Source organism: Netta rufina, assembly GCF_964035555.1.
Source record: "Netta rufina genome assembly, chromosome: 3".
NCBI lineage: Eukaryota > Metazoa > Chordata > Aves > Anseriformes > Anatidae > Netta > Netta rufina.
The window spans coordinates 59785593-59804429 of NC_140125.1; the positions used below are offsets into that span (position 1 = coordinate 59785593).

An 18837-nucleotide genomic window follows, 5' to 3' on the forward strand; every position below is an offset into this window, starting at 1 on the left:
CAGAAGTCATGTTTGTAGTTTCAGACTTTGTTTTCTTAGACATATACAAATGCAGAACTCAAAATAAGTGAAAATCTCTTTTCTAAGAGAATACATGCACACAAATATTTGCATAGAGAACTGTTTCTAAGCAATGCATACACTAAGCAGTATACTGGAGTTTTATTTTTAAAATGATTTTGCTCCAATAACTGTAATTAGGACAGGAGAAGTTAAATATTTAAAGCATTTCCCTTTGCATTGGAAATACTAAATGAAAATAGCATTCAGTCCAAACTGAATACCTGTGACTGTGTGCACTGTATTCCTTTATAATAAGGACAGTCTTGGTCACAAAGCATTTAAGATGACTTAAATACATATTGGAATACAATGGACATGATGAGAGTAGGACTATTCCAGTGAAGGCAGTTTTTTTCTCTGAATGTACAACCAGGGATTAAATCTGCAAACATTTCTGAAAGAGACCATAAGGGAGACTCCTGGAAGGAGACTCAAATACAATCAGTTTTTTTTTTTTTTTTTTTTCTTCTAAACAAACTATTCCTTGGGCTGAAGTTCTTTATACTTTCTTTCACCCCACAAGAAGAAAAGCCAAACAGAACTTCTTAAGGTACATTTCACTGCATTTAAAACTTGTTTCCAACATTATTAAGCAAAGTGTTTATATGTTTTTCTCTTGAACTAACTAAAAAATTATTTTGCCAGAAATGCTTAAAAGTTGGCGTATTCATAGTCCTCCAAGGAATGCGTACTCTGCCAAGTTTGAAACACTTGGAATAGAAAGAAGGTCTAAGTAAGTCTTGCATACTGTGCTACATTTCGTACTGATTTATGAACAACATGCTCATGCTTAGCTTGTACAGTTTGTCTGATCTATGCAATAAAATAAACACAGCTGCATTACAGTGATTGCATAATCACATATTTGGTACCCACAAACTTTTGAGAAATATTCAGATAGCAGTATATGCTAAAAATTCTGATTTCATTTACGTTTTCTAATACCACTTTCATTTTATTTTAAATTTAATATAAGTTTTTGTTTGTACAGGTTAAAATTTTAATGATAATGTTTCTGCAACACTCATAATTCAGATAATTTATACTTGTTATAAAGCAGTGGAGCAACGACCACACAGGTAGAAAAAAGTACAAATGTGCCAGCAATCATAGGTATCACTTTGTTACCTAATTTGGAGGCATGTAGCTCCTCAAATGCTATTCTAGTAACTCCAGTACTTTGCTACTCATGGTAATATCTAGATAGTCTTAAAAGAGCTTTTCCCTTGCTGTCAGTCCTCCAAGTTATTATTCTGTAACTGAAAAATATTTTACTAGTCTTTATTTATTGGCAATATGCCAGTCTCTGACACTGACTGAGTATATAAACAGAAACATTGAGCTTTGTAGCATGAACACACTGAATATCATCCCAACCAATCAACCGGTTAGGTGAAATTATGCAAAGGAACTTAATCAAGGCATCCAGAAATCTTTTAATGATCTACCATAGTGGTAGTTTCTTCCCAAATGCATATTCTTAAAAGTCAGCTCAAAGCCAAACAAATTTTTATTTCCTGGCATATAATAAAGAAAACATACTGTAAATATCCCCAAACACGGATAATATGCTAACTTTGTTCAGGATTTTTTTTTTAATAGGAAAGGTTCAAGATGTACCCTGAGCTTTTTAAAAACAGAGGTGTGAGTTTAGGCAGTTGGAGAGTCTGCTGCAGATTGCTGCCGGCAGCAATTTCCCCAGTGACCAGTTCATCCATGTTGCAGACCACAGTGACAAACTGTGCTCAGTTGCAAAGAAGAGAGTGGGAAAATCTGCATCGGTTGGTAGGCGGTTCATCACGTTCTGCATTTTTCCAGTGTTAATGAGGCAGGAACCACTGCAATGTATCAAAAATCATTTGTGACTGACTGGCACACACTGATCTGTGTTTGTCAGTTGAAGTGAAGCAAGGCTGCATATTTTTAAAGAAATATTATAAATATAGTCAAAAGTACTTTGCTGTAGATGCAGTGACTGATTGCGGGAAGCTAGTACCAAAGGAGAAGCTGAGTTCTGCTTTAGTGAACAGCACAGTCTGCACGTTCGCGGAGCAACTGAAGAGGCTCCCATCCATCAGAGGTATTGTTTGCTCTGAGTCCTGAGGCGTTCATCTGAGAACATAATCAGCCTTGTTAAAATAATACGCTTTCAAGACTTACTTGATTGAATTGTTTTGAAACTGTTTTAGTTGTTTTTTATTATTATTATTATTTTATTTTTATTTTTTGTTCCAATATTTAGTTAATGAATCAAAATGTAAACTATGCAATTACTTCAAAGGAGACCACATGTAACACAATTAGCGAAGACACAAATGTGGTCAGTGTCTAAGATAAATAAAAATTTCATATGGAATTTACAAAAGCTTTCAACACAAATTGTTCTCATTAAGCTAGGGATGGCAGCAAAAGACTTTGCTCAGCATTTATGATATCTCCATATGTTGAGTCTGATTTTCAGCTGATAATTCCTCCAGCCTTTGCTTTTCCAGATGAAGTTTTTCTTTCACAAATAATGATACCCATATTCCTGTCCTACAGTCAGTTGCTGTACACATGCTTGCAGCTATGTAACTAACTTGGTAATAATTTGTAATTATACACGGTATGTGGATGACTGAAGTCCTTGTGAAGCAGAAACCTAAACACTTTATCGGTTAAAAAAGAAGTTGCTTTAGAACAGAAGTTTTTTTTCTGCCACGGAGGAAGTGGAAGTGAGGAATGCACTTTGGTAAAAGACACAGAAATGCCTTAACCAAATGAAGAAAACTGGTATGGCAGCTCTAGGAGTACTACCAATCTGTGGAGATAATCACTCAGCAACTTGCTTTCTCTAGAAGATTCAGCTTGGGCCCGTTTTCATTTTCCAAGAACTGGGGTCCTAGAGGCAAGCTGTTTCTGAATGCCACCTGATCAGAGTGGCTGGGAGTCTTGTCCTTGCACTGTAGTCCCTTGAACATAGGGACCAGAAGTTTCTGATGATCACTATGTGCTCTGAGACCTGAGGTAGCTGTAACACTATGCTTACATTCTCTTAGTCTCTACAATTTCTTGCATGTTTTTTTTGATTCACAGCCCAGACTTTTCCCCACCATTCTGCTCCCCTAAGAATGATGCTACATACTGTTGTGGCTTGAAGAGCAGATAGTGAGAGCAGATTTTCCTGCAAGTTCTTCACAGCACATCAAGAGCCTCATTTCATGCAGCTGAACTACAGCAGTTTTACACTGAGGTCTTCAGATGTTTGCAGAGCTTGCATCTGGCTGGTGCTGAATCATATCCTTACACCATCACAACTGCTGCTTCCTCCATGGTATCATTCCTGCTGCAGTTAGCTTTGATTTTTCCACTGCACCACTGCTTGCATGGCTTTCTTTTATCCAAAGACAGCTGTATAAAGGTAGAAAAATGAGAAAGGGTTTGAGAGCTCTTCAGCTGGCAGAACGGAGCGTGCTGACTCTTGCACTTGTGTGGATATGCAGAGCACTGTAGGTCTGAAAAGCTCAGGGACCAGCTGGCAGAACAACTAAGCCACAGGCTGGACAGACTTGGAGAATTAGTCTTAGCTTAATGTTAGGGTTGAGAAAAGAGAGCAGGGACAGGTGCACGAAACTACTACCCTTTAAGATAGCACTCAAGAAATTATTAAATTCTTCTACAATGAAAGTGTGGATACATCTGCTAAGTAGTGAGAATAGCAGGGATGAAGGTGTTGAAGTTACACTGCTGCCTTTGTTTACTGGTGAAGATAATATGGTGAAAGAAATGAGCAAAAATATTGCAGAAATGCATAGAAAAGGGAGCTCAGCTCCAGGTGTCAGGCAGGGAGTTGCCCCGGGGGATATGACAAAAAAGGAGCTTGGGGTGGACAGAAGGTTGTTGATGAACAAGGATACAGTCACTGGAAACCCTGCTCAGGGAAACAGGACCTTGTAAGCAACCTGTGTCAGAGAAATGCCTGTTGTCACCAGAGAAATTATTAGTTAAAAATTCTCCTTCGCGACCAGGAGGGAATTTTGGGGGATCTGCTGGGTAAGGATTGCAGTAAGCCAAAATACCTGTTCCGGCCCCTTGTAAGCTGGAAAAAAAGCTGTGCTTGGAAATTCTGCTGCATTGTCTGCCAAAGATGGCCTTCAGCCAGACATAGCGGCATGTGAATTTACAGGAACCCCGCAAAACAGCTCTCATTCTTCTGTGGTGATTGATTTGATTATTGGTTAGTATTTATATACAGCACAAAATGTAGCAGTCGTGAGAGACAGATCACAAAGAAACAGGAGTAAAATTTGGAGACCATTTGACTTTGTCAGGAGTCAGATTTACTCCCATTTTCTGCTATCTCATGCGGGGTTCTTTGAAAGAGGTTTTGTACTGGAGACAGCAATGAAATGTATGGTGATTGAACGAGTCCAGTGCCCCAGCACGGCTGGGAACATCCACATACTTTTGGTTAACCAGGAGAGAATAAAATGTCAGAAAACATCCTTCTCTTGCAGAATTGCCTCTATTTTAAGCCTTCACCAAACCTCTACAGCTCAACAGCCAAAGTAACTCAAAAATACAGAAGCTGACTATGTGCCCAGACCATTGAGCTTGCTTTTGAAGTTTCAAAGCAGAACTCATTAGCACTGCTCTGGAAGCAACCAAGAGCATCCCACCTCCTCCCAAGTAACACAGTTGTGTGCTTCTTCGTATTGACTTGGTTGGGTTTTGTTGGCATACGTATGCAGGCAGCTTGAATCTGTGGGCTAAGCTACAATAGATGAGCCTGGTGATCCCAGATGACCACATCTAAACTACCATGTAACTACAATTTCAGGAAAAGCTGCCCGATGTTTAATGGTTGGCCGCATGGTTCTTGCACTGCTGCTCTTCCGAGAGCCCAGAGGGATTGCAGAAGCGAGCCGAGGGCAGGGCGGTGTTCCCCCACAGTAGGCGATGAGTAACTTCCACAAGGCTTGCCTTCTGTTTCTTGAAATAGCACATGCAAGTTACTAATACTTAATTTGGTAATTTAACTTTAGGCTTATAGTCCTGTAGGTAGACAGCTTTAATTCAGATGTAATGAACTTTGCAGTGCTAGCACTGAAAAATAAAACCAATCTTGAATTGAAAAAGATTTAGTGCAAGTTTCTGCTGTCCTTCCCCCTTTGTACCTCCTGCTTTCCAGGCTCCGTTCCCATTTCCAGAACATCTCCCGCTCCTCACTGCAGGCACCTGCCTGTGTAAGAGCTGGGGGAGCAGCTCGCAGCTCGAAGCCCCTGCTCTAGCAGCAAGGGGAAGCGCTGCAGCGGCAGCATGGGAAGGGGCACAAGCATCCTCTCCGTGCTGCCGGGAAGGTGAATGCTTCCCAGCCACAACCGTGTGGGGCAGACAGTCCTCGTGGGTATCTGGGGGAGTCTCGAAGAAGGTCTGTATTTCTGCTGGACTTAGAAATTGAAAAAGCTTCCTTCCTAGCACTATGAATACTTTAAATCTCCACCTGCTTAAGCACCTAAGCTCCTTTTCCCTTCTTATATCCCTTCCTTTGCACGTGGAGAATCAAAGCCTGAGAGCATCATCTACTGGTTTCAGATAATTGGTATTCCTATCCCTGTCACTCAGTATTTACTGTTTTTTCATACTTTTTTTTTTTTCTGTTTTTTTTTTTTTTTTTTTTTTTTTTTGGTACAGTAACATCATATCCCAGGAAAAGAGAACCAGGCAAATTAATGAAAAAAATAAAAAAGTATCATTCTGGAATAAACATATAGCCTTTTTTTTTTTTTTTTTTTTTTTTTTCCCCAAGAAATGCCAGTGCATTTTTAATTCAGTTTTATTTCTTAACGTTGTTTAACTGACAGTCCTAACCAGGCCTCCTTTTCTGAGACATTATCCCACCATCAGCACTCAGGATGTCACGGTGGTTCATTTTACAGTCTGCAGACATAGGCATCGTTGACGTCAGTAAAGCAGGCTTCCCTGACAGTGAAATTGTGCTCATTCACAGCAGCTGAGGATCACAGAGGATCTTTACTGCATTTAGGTGTTGCTCAAAGTTTTGGCTTGTTGATATTATTCACTATTGGGTTAAAATCTGATCTATTTTTCCTGCTTAGAGATAGAACATGCAAAAGTATTTGCCGAATCAGGATCTTGATAATCAGTTTTCTTTTGTAGGAAAGGATATGAGAGTCATAAATTTACCTTTTAGAACTACCTATTACCAAAACTTCACAATAAAGTTGAGTAATTTCCAACCAAGCAAACATAGCCTTCTGCTAAGCCCCGGCAGGTGTGTTGCTGTGGGTTTTCTCCAGCTGACACCTGAACTGAGTTCTCTGCTTGTTTTCTTCCTACTGTGTTTTCTATTTAAGCCCACCTGATAGTTGGCTTCCCTCGATCCTTGTATAGTTTAAGCACAACAGATATGAGGATGCGCTTCTCTCAGTTCAAACAGCCTGGTGAACAGGTTTTTATCAAGTGACTATTCCAAACAAATATGTCTAAGAACTAATGAAGACATTATGTCCCAAAATAAAACCAGAAGAATTTAATATGAGAGAATGACTGCTTTCTATCTTTTGCTAATCGATACCGACAGCTTTGCGGTCGTAAGATTATTGCTTGGGATTCCCTTTGTGTTTAGCCCTTGATTAAACACCATTCGGCCTGTTTGCACCATGTTCTCATCAGCTCCTACAAATACGGCACATGGGCACCCAGCTGTACTGCCTGTATCAGATAAGCAGCAGAAGTCTTACGAAGCTGCCCATTGGCAGCTTGTCTGGACTGAGGTCTGAAGAAACGTGTTTTTGTTCTTTAAAACACCGGATTGTGTTGCTTTTGTTGTTGTTCTTTCAAGGAAAACTTGAAGACGAAAGCCTTTTTATGCTTTGTAGATGAGAAGAATTAGCGACTTGCAGTTTTTGCATATGAGTATCACCCCTAAAAGCATATCCTGTAGACTTTAATTCTTGCGTATGCCACAAGTCTTTGCTTTGTGCTCAGCTCTCTGCGGCCTTGCCCCCAAACTTCTCCATGCACCAAGGAGCTTCTGAAAAATTACCCGTGGAATTGTTTTCTTCTGATTTCCCTCAAGCAACAAAAGCTAAAACTGTGTGTGAGATTTACTATGATTCGGAGTATTTTGTTCTGAGTTATGCAGCCCCAAGATGCGAACAAAGGGTGCACTGGATCCCTCTCAGGATCCTTTCTCCATCTGGTTCTGTGTCTTGCATCGCACTGATGCTTCAGCTGCGGAGTGAACAGAGTTGCCCATAGGGTTGAAAGGGTCCATACAACCGCTTTTCCTTGGAGCCCTTTTCACAAGCAGCGTGAGCCCACGTTCTTCTCTTTCTCATACATCAGGAGCGGAGCCAGCAGCCCAGTGCCCGATTAAAATGACATCGCAGCTGTCAACAGTTGCTCGTAGGCTCAATCAGTTCTGGGGGAGCAGCCCGTGGGAGAGACCACCCCACACAGCGCCCATCGCCCCATCCCTGGAGGTGTTCAGGGCCAGGCTGGACGGGGCTTTGGGCAACCTGGTCTGGTGGGAGGTGTCCCTGCCCATGGCACTGGGTGGGCTTTGAGGCCCCTTCCAACCCAGCCATCCTGTGATCGCCTCTTGCAGGGGCAGGGCGCGGGGGGCTTCCCAGGCCCGGGTTTGGCTGCAGCCCCCTCCAGGCCGCCCCGCGGCGGGGCAGGGCCCGGACCCCGCTCCCCCGGGTCTCGCACCGGGCCCGGGGCAGGGGGCGGCGGCGGCGACCCCCTCGGGGAGCCCCGCGGGGCCGGGGGCAGCGGGGCCGGGCCGCAGGCACGGCGCCGGCCGGGCAGGGTGAGGCTGCGGCGGAGGCTCCAGTTCGGGGAGCCGCAGGTAGGCGGCGGCCTCTGGTGCTTTTCCCAGGTTGGCGGAGGCTGCGCCCCCCCCTCTCCCCTCCTCTCTCCCCAGCTCTCGCTTTCCGGGTCGGGAGTTTGGTGCGCTCAGAAAAGTGCCTGCAACGGCGCCGGGGTTCCCCAGGTGGGGTTGCTCCGGGCTTTTCTCTCCCCTCCTCCTCCTCCTCTTCCTCCTCCCCTCCCTCTCTTTCTCTCCGGCCGCTTTCCCTCCTTTGTGGCCGCATCCAGGGCTCCTCTCCCCCCCCTCCCACGCTTCCTCCTCCCGCCCCGATCTCCACTTTCGGGGGGGGACAGCCCCGGGCCCTTTCCTGTCTCCCTGCCGCCGGGCAGCGCCGCAGCTCGGGGTCTCCCCCCGCGGGCGGGCGGAGCGGGAGCGGTGCCGGCACCCCCCGCACATGGGCTCCGTGCGGGGCTCCCCCTGCGCCGGGGCGGCTCCGGCTCCCCGCCGGCCCCGGCTGGCGTAGCGCGCCCGCCCTGATTCATTTGTTGTTGTTGTCGTCCTCCCTCCCTGCCTCCTTCCCTCCCTCCTTCCCTCCCTCCCTCTCTCTCCTCTTTTTCGGAACTTTTTCGGCAGGCTCTCAGCGCCGGGGACGCTTCTCTCTCCTTCCCCCCCCCCCCCCCCCCGCTGCTTTGCCCGCCGCCCCCCGGCCGCGATGCCGTTCCCCCTGCGGACCCTGGAGCCGCTGAAGCTGTGCAGGTTGGAGGAGGCCGGCGGCGACGGCTCGGAGCGGGGCGGCCCGGGGCCGGGGGACCCCCCCGGGGCTGCCGAGGGGGGCGGCCGGGGCCGCCGGGGCGCGGTGCCGCTCTTCGGGGCGCTGGAGCAGGTCAGCTCCTACGCGCTGGTGTCGCTGCTCATGCAGCTCTCCGACCTCTCCCGCTGCGCCGGGGACATCTTCGGAGGGATCCTGAGCGAGGCGGACTCTCTGTGCCACCGCAACGCCCGGCTCCAGCGCCGCCTGGGCGCCCTGGAGGCGCTGCTCGCCCGCCTCGACCACCGCAAAGTCAAGATCCGTGAGTGAGCCTCGGGGAGAGGGGGGCTTGGCGGGTGGAGGGGACGGGGGCTGAGGGCGCTGCGGGCTGCCAGTGCCTGTGCCCGGCTGAAATCTCAGCCCTGAATCCTCAGCTCTGAAATCTCAGCCCCCAAATCTCAGCCCCGGGACATCCGGGGGGCTGTCAGCGCTCCCCGCACTGCAAGATGCTTAACCCCACCGTGCTGATAGGGGTTTGTGCTAGATTCGGGGCAGCCGGGCTCCTGACAGCTCAGCCCTGCTGCCCCATTAGCTCCTGTGTGTGTGCACGGGGAGAGCCGGGTGAAGGCAAGGCTGGACGTGGTTTCCAGCTGCCTGTGCGTCTCCACTCTCCTGAGCTCCTGCTCCGCTGCGTGCAGGCTGGTCCCGAGTTTGTAGCCGCAACTTTGTGCGGAGCACAGACAGCAAGGTCCAGGCGTGGCCTTGCATCCTGACATAGCGACACTTTGGGGAGGTTTTTCTTAAGTTCCCTCATCGGCCTGAAAATCAGCCCTCAGAGGTGACTGTGCAGCTGCAGGTGGCTACAGAAAGTTTCTTCCCCAGCTTGGTCAGACTAGGGAGAAAGGATCATGCAAAAGTTGGATCTGCTACATGTAGTTTTGTTGGTGCATGTCCCAGCTCTCCACAGAGTAAATGAAAGATGGGTTTCAGCATCAGCGTAGCTGTCTCAGTGTGCAGGAAACGGTCACAGATCACAGAAGGTGTGTAAGGTGTAAGCCTAGCCTACACAGGCGTGATGCCCTGAGACCACTGATGGGCTTCATTGCAATGGAAGTAGAAAGCCTGCTTTGTGCATGGCAAACTTGCCAACAAATTTGGTAATGAAGGCCTTTCTTAGATGAGGTTCAAATAATATGGACCCGGTATGGGTAACTTACCTGTTTCATTGCAGAATTATTCCTTACGCTATTCCTTGTGGTGTACTTCAGTTGATTCCCCTCTGCTTCCAAAGGAGGAAACTGTCATCACTCTTACCAAAAGGCTGTTTCTGTGGTTAGTAAGCATTTGGCTAAAGTTTTGTGATAGCATGTTTGACTTCTTGGTGCTTCGTGAGTGCTTGCCAAACTCAAGGAGCTTTTCCTTCTCACCAAGACAGGTATATTCTTTTCTGCTAGTGTTATGTTAGCATGGCATGGCATAGCATGGTGCATTCAGACTTAAAATATGAGTGTTTTCCTGCTGGAGATACCTGCAGTAATGTGCACTATTACATCGACGCCCAGATGTAAAGCAGAATTTATTTATCTCTGTGTTTAAATAGGGAGCTTATTGCAATGAAGTGATGCAACACATCTAAAGGGAAGAGTGAAACGAGGCTCGTGCTGTACTGTACAAACCCTGACATTTTGCATGTGTCAGACATTTGGTTATTGTATTCTCTCTTGGTCATCATTTGGCACAAGTTACATGTTTGTTACTTATTTTTTATTATTATTTTTATAACTCAGTTCTTTGAGCTAAGCTTGTTATTGTTTTTAATTTGATGATCTTTCCTCTTGTCATGGCAGTTCCCCAAACTGGGTGCAGTTCTTATGTTTGGCTTTCCCTGCTTGGTTTTAAATTCTTTCGTAGTCTCTGCTGTCAAACCTCATTTCACTACTTAACAGTTGCGTTGCTGCTGCTAATATTTACTTTTCAAAGAAATTGTCATTAATTTTCAATTACTTTGATAAATGAGATGTTTCTAACCTTTTTAAAATTGCTTGAAATACAGCCTTCTTGCAAAGCAAGATTATTTGCGTGTCAGTCCCAAGGAACTGATACGTAGACTACCCATGTTGACATGAAGTTGCCTGTAAGGATATGTCAGTCCTCTTGTTGCACGCTTTCTTCATATTGTAATCGGGCCAAGGGGACAGGGCAGGATGAGTTGTAGTTACCAGCGTGAAGTTTTCTGTAATGGCAGCCATCAAGGCTTCTCTGCAGGTTTAACCCCATTGCTGGCTTTAAAGGGAAATATCTCCAAAATAACAAGAATGGTTTAATTATGCTGGCTTTGTTTGGGAACAATGGCAAGGGTGGTATTTATTTTTTTCTTTTTTTTTTTTTCTTCCATTTCTGAAGGTACAGAAGGTTCATGGAGGAAACTGCTGGAGTAGGACTGTAAGAGGAACAAGGGTTGTAAATGAATTAAGCTACTTTCCCATTTAACAGATGCTTGCTCGTGAATGTTTTCTTGTGGAGGGAAAATATTATTAACTGTTGGACCTCTGGTGGCACACAGGCAGGCGAAACACAACATTGTATCAGATGATTTAAATATCCTGGTCTGGCTTTCAGGATGAAGGGGTAGGATGTTGTACACCTGCTTTTCAAATCATGGGTAATTTCCACTTGCAGAAATGTTTTCTGCTCTCTTTGTGTGGCCCAGACAATAATTTCCTCTTGGAAACAAAGCTTCTTGGGTGATCGCAGCACAATCTTTTATGGAAAGGACCAGAGAACAGGCAAACTTCAAATATGGGTCAAGAAAACTTTGCCTATGGTGGGTTGTTCTGTGCAGTCAGGAGCACTACTTCTGTTGGGCTGTATCATGTCCTGGCATACCTGTAGGATCCATATCCTCCTAGATGCTGCTGTCAGATGTATGTTACTACATATGAGGCTCTTAGGAGTCAATTATGTCGTGAACGATCCCTGCTGTTTCTCTTCTGTTATGAGCTCTTTGACATGCTTTAGTGAAAGCGTTGAAGTACATCCCCTCGCTCCACCACACGCAGGAGAACCTTCTGGTTTCATAGTCTGGCTGATAATGTCCTCTGGTGCAGTGGGCGCTGCATGCTTGCGACCTTTACAAGGGGGAAACTTGCTGGATTTCTGTAATGCCCGTCAACTGGGAGGCCTGTTTTCTAGGTGTTTTATACTGGCGTGCTGCATGCTATCAGATAGTTCAGTTTCACATATGCTGTAGGATATTGAAGGTACCTTTCGGTTGTATGGGATTTCAGTGATGGTTGCTTTTTCCAGGGTCCACCATTGGTGATGGGGTTCGCTGGAAAGGTTCAGCTCTCTGTGGTTTTATTTGGCTGTCTTAACCTTTACATCTGCGGTGGCAGAGAAGCCTCTGTTTATGACCCACGACTTAGAGACTTGTGCCTGACTCCCTCTTGCAATTAGGGGATATTTGTAAGGCCATTTGGTGAAATGCTTTCCTGACACTTATTTGAGTTTTGCATGAAATTGAAGTGCTGCATGCAGTGCTTGTGAGCTGACTTCAAGTGCAGTAGCCTCATCTAGAGAATTAATCAGATTCAGTAGATTTTCGACACTCTTTCATCAGGTTTTCATTAAGTTTGTGTGCATTGCGTGGCGCTTTGTTGTAGGTTTCCAGCACACAGTCACCACAGGATGGTTTGCGCCATGGAGCTTGCCTAACAGCTTTTCATTTTCTAGGCACTGTGCATCTGTATTTGTGACCTAGCATTAAATGATGTAGTTTTCATCACTTTCCATTCTTAAATGTCAGGGTGGGTGAGGACAAGTGCTGCTTTGAAGTGATCAGAGCTCATCAAAAGGTGTATGATGGCAGCAGAGAAACCTGGCGTGAATTACAGGGTCTGCTCTTGGGAAATGCTGTGAAGCTTTAGACAGTCATTGTTTCTACAGTGAACACTGAAGGATGTTTTTTCCATTAACGTGTGTCTTTCACCATCAGCAAATATTTATGCAAAAATTAATATTGCTGCTCTTTTCTCTGAGTCCTAATGGTCTGACAGGCTGGAAGGCTGTCCCTTCCCTCTTCTATGCCATTTATTTTTAGTCGTTCTAAAGAGATGTTTTGAGAGAAATGCTGGGAGGTTAACCTAATGACAACTTCTGGTTCAGTTTCACCAGTAGTAGGATAGGGTTTGGCCAGTTGTACCTCCTCTCCTAACAAGAAGAAACTGATCCTGTGGGAGGGAGGAAATGCTACCTCCTAATTAGTGTTGTTGTTTAAAATCCTTCGGTGTTTGCTTTTAAAGGCACAGAGCATACTCATTTGATGTTCATGCGGAAAGTGTATGCATATGTATATGTTTTTTCATGTCTAAGCACATTAATGAAAGAGAGTGAGGGGGATGGGGAGCATGGCTTTCCATTTGTCTGCATGATGTAAGGACAATCCAGTTTACACTTCATCTCCTGCTATTTTGTTTAGTAAGTATTTTCCACTCTTTGTGTGTAAGGCAGTCCTGGAGCACATTTCCTGCTTTAGCTGAACAGGAAGCTTTATTCAGCTTATTCCTAGGGAAACCCCTCCTCCATCCCTAGCCACCAAAAGTGAACGTTATTCAGGACAGTACCGGCAGCAGGCAGGAGATGAACCGTCTGGCTGACTTTCTGGGCTTTCCGTAGCTTCTACTGTAAGGAAAGATGTACAAGATGTCCATCATCTTGGAAGAGCAAGAAGAAACCTTCTTTAGAAAACCCAACCAGAAAGAAAGAAAAAAAAAAAGAAAGAGAGAAAGGAGGAGAGAAAAAAAATTACAAACCATGTCGTGCTGAAGCTTTAGCAAAAAAGGACTGACTTTCATCCGAAAAGTTCTGTTCTAACATATGACTATTTGGGTATTTGGGAGCTGCTGTTCAGCTATGATACTCTACAGATGCTTCAGGTGACCATGCACTGTGGTGCTTTTCTCCTCTCTGTAGCTGTGAAATACGAAGATTCAGCAGCAACTTGAAGCCATGTTAAACAGTTAAATGCTAAATTCGCCTAAGAAGAAGAAAAGGAATTTTCTCTTTTACCCTGTTGTAATTATTCAGATTGCTTCTGAGCAGCAATATAACTCTTCTTTTATTTAGCTAGTGCAAGACTAATTATCTGTGGAAATTCAACCTGATCCAAAAGTAGATTTCATTTGAAATAAGCAGGAAGAAAGCCTGAGTTAGAAAAAGATTTCCCATGGGGACAGTGGGCCAAGTCGCTGTCCTGCTGAGTGGCAAAGCTCCAGTTGAATTCAGTTTGATGAGGATTTGGCTTGCTGTTTTGAAAACAGTTGACACTCTTTGGCTGAAATTTAGAGCTGCTTTGTGTGTTGCTCAGAACCTATTATGCAACACCTATGAAGATTTATTTCTGTAGATCTTACGATTGGCTTGATCATTCAGGAAAACGGTGTTTGGGAGAGGTAGTTAATGAATTAAACATACTTGTATTTGGTTGTTTTTAATTAGGATCTATTTTGAACGTTCCTAAATATTTAAGGAAACAATAAAATGTCCTCAGAAGTTTCTCTTCCTATCCACATTGGCACAATCTCAGCTTGGTTCAGTGAGAGCTAGTAATCTTGGTCTTGTGGGCTTCTCTCCTAAGCTGCTAATATGAAGTTCCTGCAGAAGAGGCATTTTTTTGGGTGAACCTATTAAAAAACATAAAAACAACACATGGAAGCCACTGAAATTCCTCAAAACCTCTGCCTTGGAGTTGAAACCAGCCTTTTACGAGTGGAGATTTAAGCGAGTTTTCCAAGGGGGGTGTGGAGCAGATGATGCCACACATGCAGAGTGATTCTGAAGCACTTGGTGCCATGGCAGCCATGGGATGCTGCAATTAACCTTTCTAAGGCCAGGTCCACCTTGGTAATTCGTACTCAGGGAGAGGATTACTTGCCTTGGGGAAAAAAAGAGAAAGGGAGAGGTAGCAGCATGGTTATGCTTGGCGTTTTGAAATCCTATTTTTCCGATACTGCTTTGACTGCCACCCCTGAGGAGCTGGTGTTCATGCACTACAAGCAGAAAGGGAGATTGAGAAATAGGAGGAATTTAAAAATGCGCATCGAAGGCTTGGCAATTATGCAAATTCACAGTTTCTTCTGTAGTCGTAAACTAGTTATCAGAAGAGAAGATCAAAGCTGTCCATCCTAACAGTTAACGAGATCAATTAAACATGGTAATTAAATGTTGTTCTTGGCTGCAGGTTTGATATGAAATCTGCTGATTGGATGGCGGTACCAGAGAGCCTGGGTGACATGCCACTTAAGAGACTGGAAAAAAAAATATCTCGGTACCTGTGGGTTAAGCCCTGCTTAATGTGGGTGGACTTGGCAAGTTGTTTGTATTTATATCGGACCGTGTTTTAGTTGGGCAGGGCTTCTTCTAGCTGCAGGCTGTCGTGTTTTTTTTCTTTGTCATTTGGGAGTTACAGCGCTTTATGTTAAGTCGTTTTTATTTATTTATTTATTGGTCTCTTGTCCTTTAATCAGCAGGGTACGTATGAGATTTCCTTGCCCTTTGACAATTAAGAGTAGTTAGAATATGAGCGTTTAAGGCCCTGCTTAATGTGGTTTAGCTTGCGTCACCTTGCAATCTCGAGGCAGAGTAGTTATGCCTGCAGAGAGTCAGCGCAGAGTAATTACTTTGCCATAACTCCTCTGGGCAATTTCCCCATCAGAGACACTGGTCTACATGGTTTTTTTGTTTTTGTTTTGTTTTTTTTTAGGTTAAGGCCTGTTCTATTTTTCTTCATCCTTCTCTGTAGCAGTCCAGGCTTCTGACCCCACACGTACTCTGTGGAGCTGCCCATCCTGCTCCTGGAGTGGATGCTCTGTGATGGCCGTCCTGCCCCTCGCAGGCCATACCATGCCTGATAAAACAGGCTGCGGGCATCTCCTCATCCTGACATACAGCACTCTGCATGTCCAGTAGTTGGGAGGGTTTGGGCGGAAGAGACAGAGACAAATGGGGTGAGATTTGGTGGAGCTTCTGGCTTTCTTGTGACAACCCTGCCTCAGCCCTCCATTTTGTACCCCTGGCTGTTTGCCCCAGCATAAGGCCTTCCCAGCTGGGGCAGTCTTAATCTTGTCTGAATCTGTCCCTTCAGTGATCGAACCATTTCATTGTGCTGGGTTTCAAGCGTTTAAAAAATAAAATATCTGGAAGCAATAGCCCCATGAATATCTGTCTCTTCTAAAGCCTGTGCCTGCATTCCTGGCAGCAAGCTTCAGGCCTCAGCACATTGCTGTGGTGCAAAGGTCTTGAGATCTTGATAATAACAACTGGAATTTTGTTGTTTTTTACTTCTTTTTCCTTTTTTTTCTCTTTCAGCCACCTGAAGAGTTGGTAATCAGTTCCTACTTACTCATAAAAATTCATCTGAAGGCTTCCTATGAACTACATTTTTAATGCTTCCCTCCCAAACACAGAGACACCTGCTGCTCTCCTATCATAGTATAAATCAAGAGCAAACCATTTACACCATTACAGCGGTAGAAGTAGGGATATCCAGGTACTACTTGAAATAAAAAGCTCAAAGGAATTCACTTTAATTTAGCTCTGTGGCTGAGTTCTTGTAACTTTTGAGCTTAAATGACATTTTCATGTTTCAGTGTGTTTAATTTCCCTAATCTGCATGTGAGCAGCAGGCCTGTTTTAATCTGGAATTTAATATCTTGACGAGTGGACCTGTTAAGTTAGTTGATTGGATGTTCTTTTTACTGTAATCAGGCTTTAGACTAAGCAAATTTTGATTAAGATTGTAATTTTTTAAGTGACTTAGCTCCCACATTTCAGACATTAGGACTATGGCAGATGCGTCCTGAAGTAAATTGGAACTATGGATGCTTACCATATTTGAAAATTTGAGCCACTTAATTTTTCTACTAGCAATAAATACTAATGTGAGTTATAATGGAAAAACTATAAAGTAGGGATTCCAAGCATACTGAGTAATAGTGACCATGTTTCTTTTTTTTTTTTTTTTTCTCTCTTTTTTTTTTCTTTTTCCCCCTTTTTTTTCCTGGCTGAATTGCCAAGTGGAAAATGAATACAAGAGGCTTCTACACGTGAACATTTTCTCTTCATTCCTCCCAAGTTTTTTTTTTTTTTTTTTTCCTTTCCTAATCAAAATGCTGGCTACAGAAGAGCTCTCATCAACTTCTAAGTGGTGAGATAAATATTGCCATGCATTGGCTTACTACATATATTATTCTAGGTCAGTTGTCACATTGATAAGCTTTCCCAACAGTTTGGGGTTGAGTAAGAAAGCAAGCTTAGCCATTCTTCTAGCAAAGGGACATCTGTCTTCTGTTTTCTACTTTGGCGAGTTTTGGCTTTTGGCAACAGATGGAGTTCTCTTATGGGAAGCTCAGCAGGACCTGAGAGGGGTGCTTTGTAGGTTATCTCTAGTGGCACCTTTTGTTCCTATTGTATGGGAGGAGAGAGCTCCGAAGTGAAGGGTGTTGGCTTTCGCTGCCTATTAAATATATAGTTGGTGCTAAATAACTGAATCTGTTTGAATGGCTTGAAAATGGCCTGAAAAACCAAGTGAAGTTCGACTAATGCAGAATCTTTAAGTGTTAAAAATCAAACTGCAAAATATTAGCCACATGCTTCTTAGAGGTGTTTGAAAATGTTGAATTAGAAAGAAGGAAGCAAACTACCAGCAAACGGGAACAAGCTCTTACAAAGTTTAAGTCAAGCATTTATTTTTATTAGGTGCAGCATGTGATTTTCAATTTAGAAGAAATGTAGGATATACAAAGTTTGCTTGATTACACAGCAAGATCTGCCTACCTTCCCCTCGCTCCCTCCTTCTCTCCCCCTTCTGGACCTGTTACAAATAAAATAAATTTTCCTGATTTTTTTTTTATTATTATTATTCCAGTATACGTGTTACCCAGTGAAAATGTCCAAGGATCTAAATTTCAGGAAATAGTCACTCTGTAAGATTGAAATGTATGTTAATGAATACACGAAAAATAGTGCAACGAAGTATATAGTTATAGTCTGTCTTACACTATTTTGATTTGTAGTGTTGGAAAGATAGAGGCCATGTATTGTGCAGCAGAGGAACAAGCTCTGCAATCTGGGAACTTAAATATTTTATATATGAGAAAGAACTTACTAAGCTGTGCTTGTCCTGGGTGTGCAAGGTGTGCTGCTGCAGCCCTGCCTCCACGCTCCCAAAAATCCCCTGCAGCATCATGTAGGGTTGACCTCGTCCTGGGGAGGCAAGCGCTGATCCTAACAATGGTGGTTTGAGTAAACAGATTATTGCAGCTGATTTTGAAATTATAGTGACAGTTATAATTATATCATAATTATAATAGATGGTATGCAGGGTTGTAATCGATAATCATCCTCTTTCCTCAGGAAAGGGAGGAAAGCTGGAGAAATGAGGTGAACGTGAGGCAAGTCTCCCGCCCTGCTCTGTCTCGGTGGCCATCAGTGGTCCAGGGCCATTCAGCAGAACGTCCCCTGCGTGGAGCAGAGGGACGCTGTGCTTGTCCTGAGGGACAGTGAAGCTGCAGTGTCAGCCTTCTTACCAATTTCCTTAAAACATGAGAAAGTATTTGTGTAGTGCAGCCACAACACAGATTTAGCTGTGAGCATAAGGCTCTCTGCCCTGAAAGAGCATAGTCTTAACAAAGCAAGCTAGAAGATGTCAATTCAGTGAAGTGTGGTTTGAAAAGACTTGGGTTGAAGAAACCAACATTTCAAAATAGTTATGGGCCTTCTTGAGGTCTAGAGGAAGAGCAGGTAATTAGAAATCCACTGAGTGTTTGCCTGAGGCAAGGAATGCCACGAAAATGCAGAGCTCTTGGTGTTTCTTTAGTTTGTCAAGTTACAAAAGCCTCTGTTTGTTCTGTATCTGCTACAGAGACACCATGTCTATTTGACCGTAAGGAAGACCAAAGCTGTCTGCAGTGCTCGTTATCTGGCCTGCTCCCACTCGTTGCTGAGGCTGGCTCGAGTTCTGTAACTCGTGACGACCCCTCTGAAAAGCGTGGTATATGGGATGGGAGGGCGTGCGCTATGAGACGTGTTGTTCTGGCCCTGTTGCTCTCTGAGAGCATGTTCTCCTCCTCTCCCTTCCCTTTTCCCAGCACACACAATACTGTAGATTTTTCCTTGCTGACCATTTTGTTGCTGTTAGTAACCTTGCTGGCAA

The 18837-nt window shown here is 44.2% G+C and overlaps 1 protein-coding gene across 1 annotated transcript in view; it reads left to right on the top strand.

The window, feature by feature from the left end:
- Nucleotides 1–8591: 8591 nt before the first annotated feature.
- NHSL1 (NHS like 1) overlaps nucleotides 8592–18837 on the top strand; it is a gene marked incomplete at both ends in the record, with an annotated part of 164087 nt that continues 153841 nt past the window's right edge. The window contains one exon of the mRNA XM_084283623.1: nucleotides 8592–8949. Within this exon, the coding sequence (XP_084139749.1) occupies nucleotides 8592–8949 (358 nt within the window). The remainder of the gene's footprint in view (nucleotides 8950–18837) is intronic.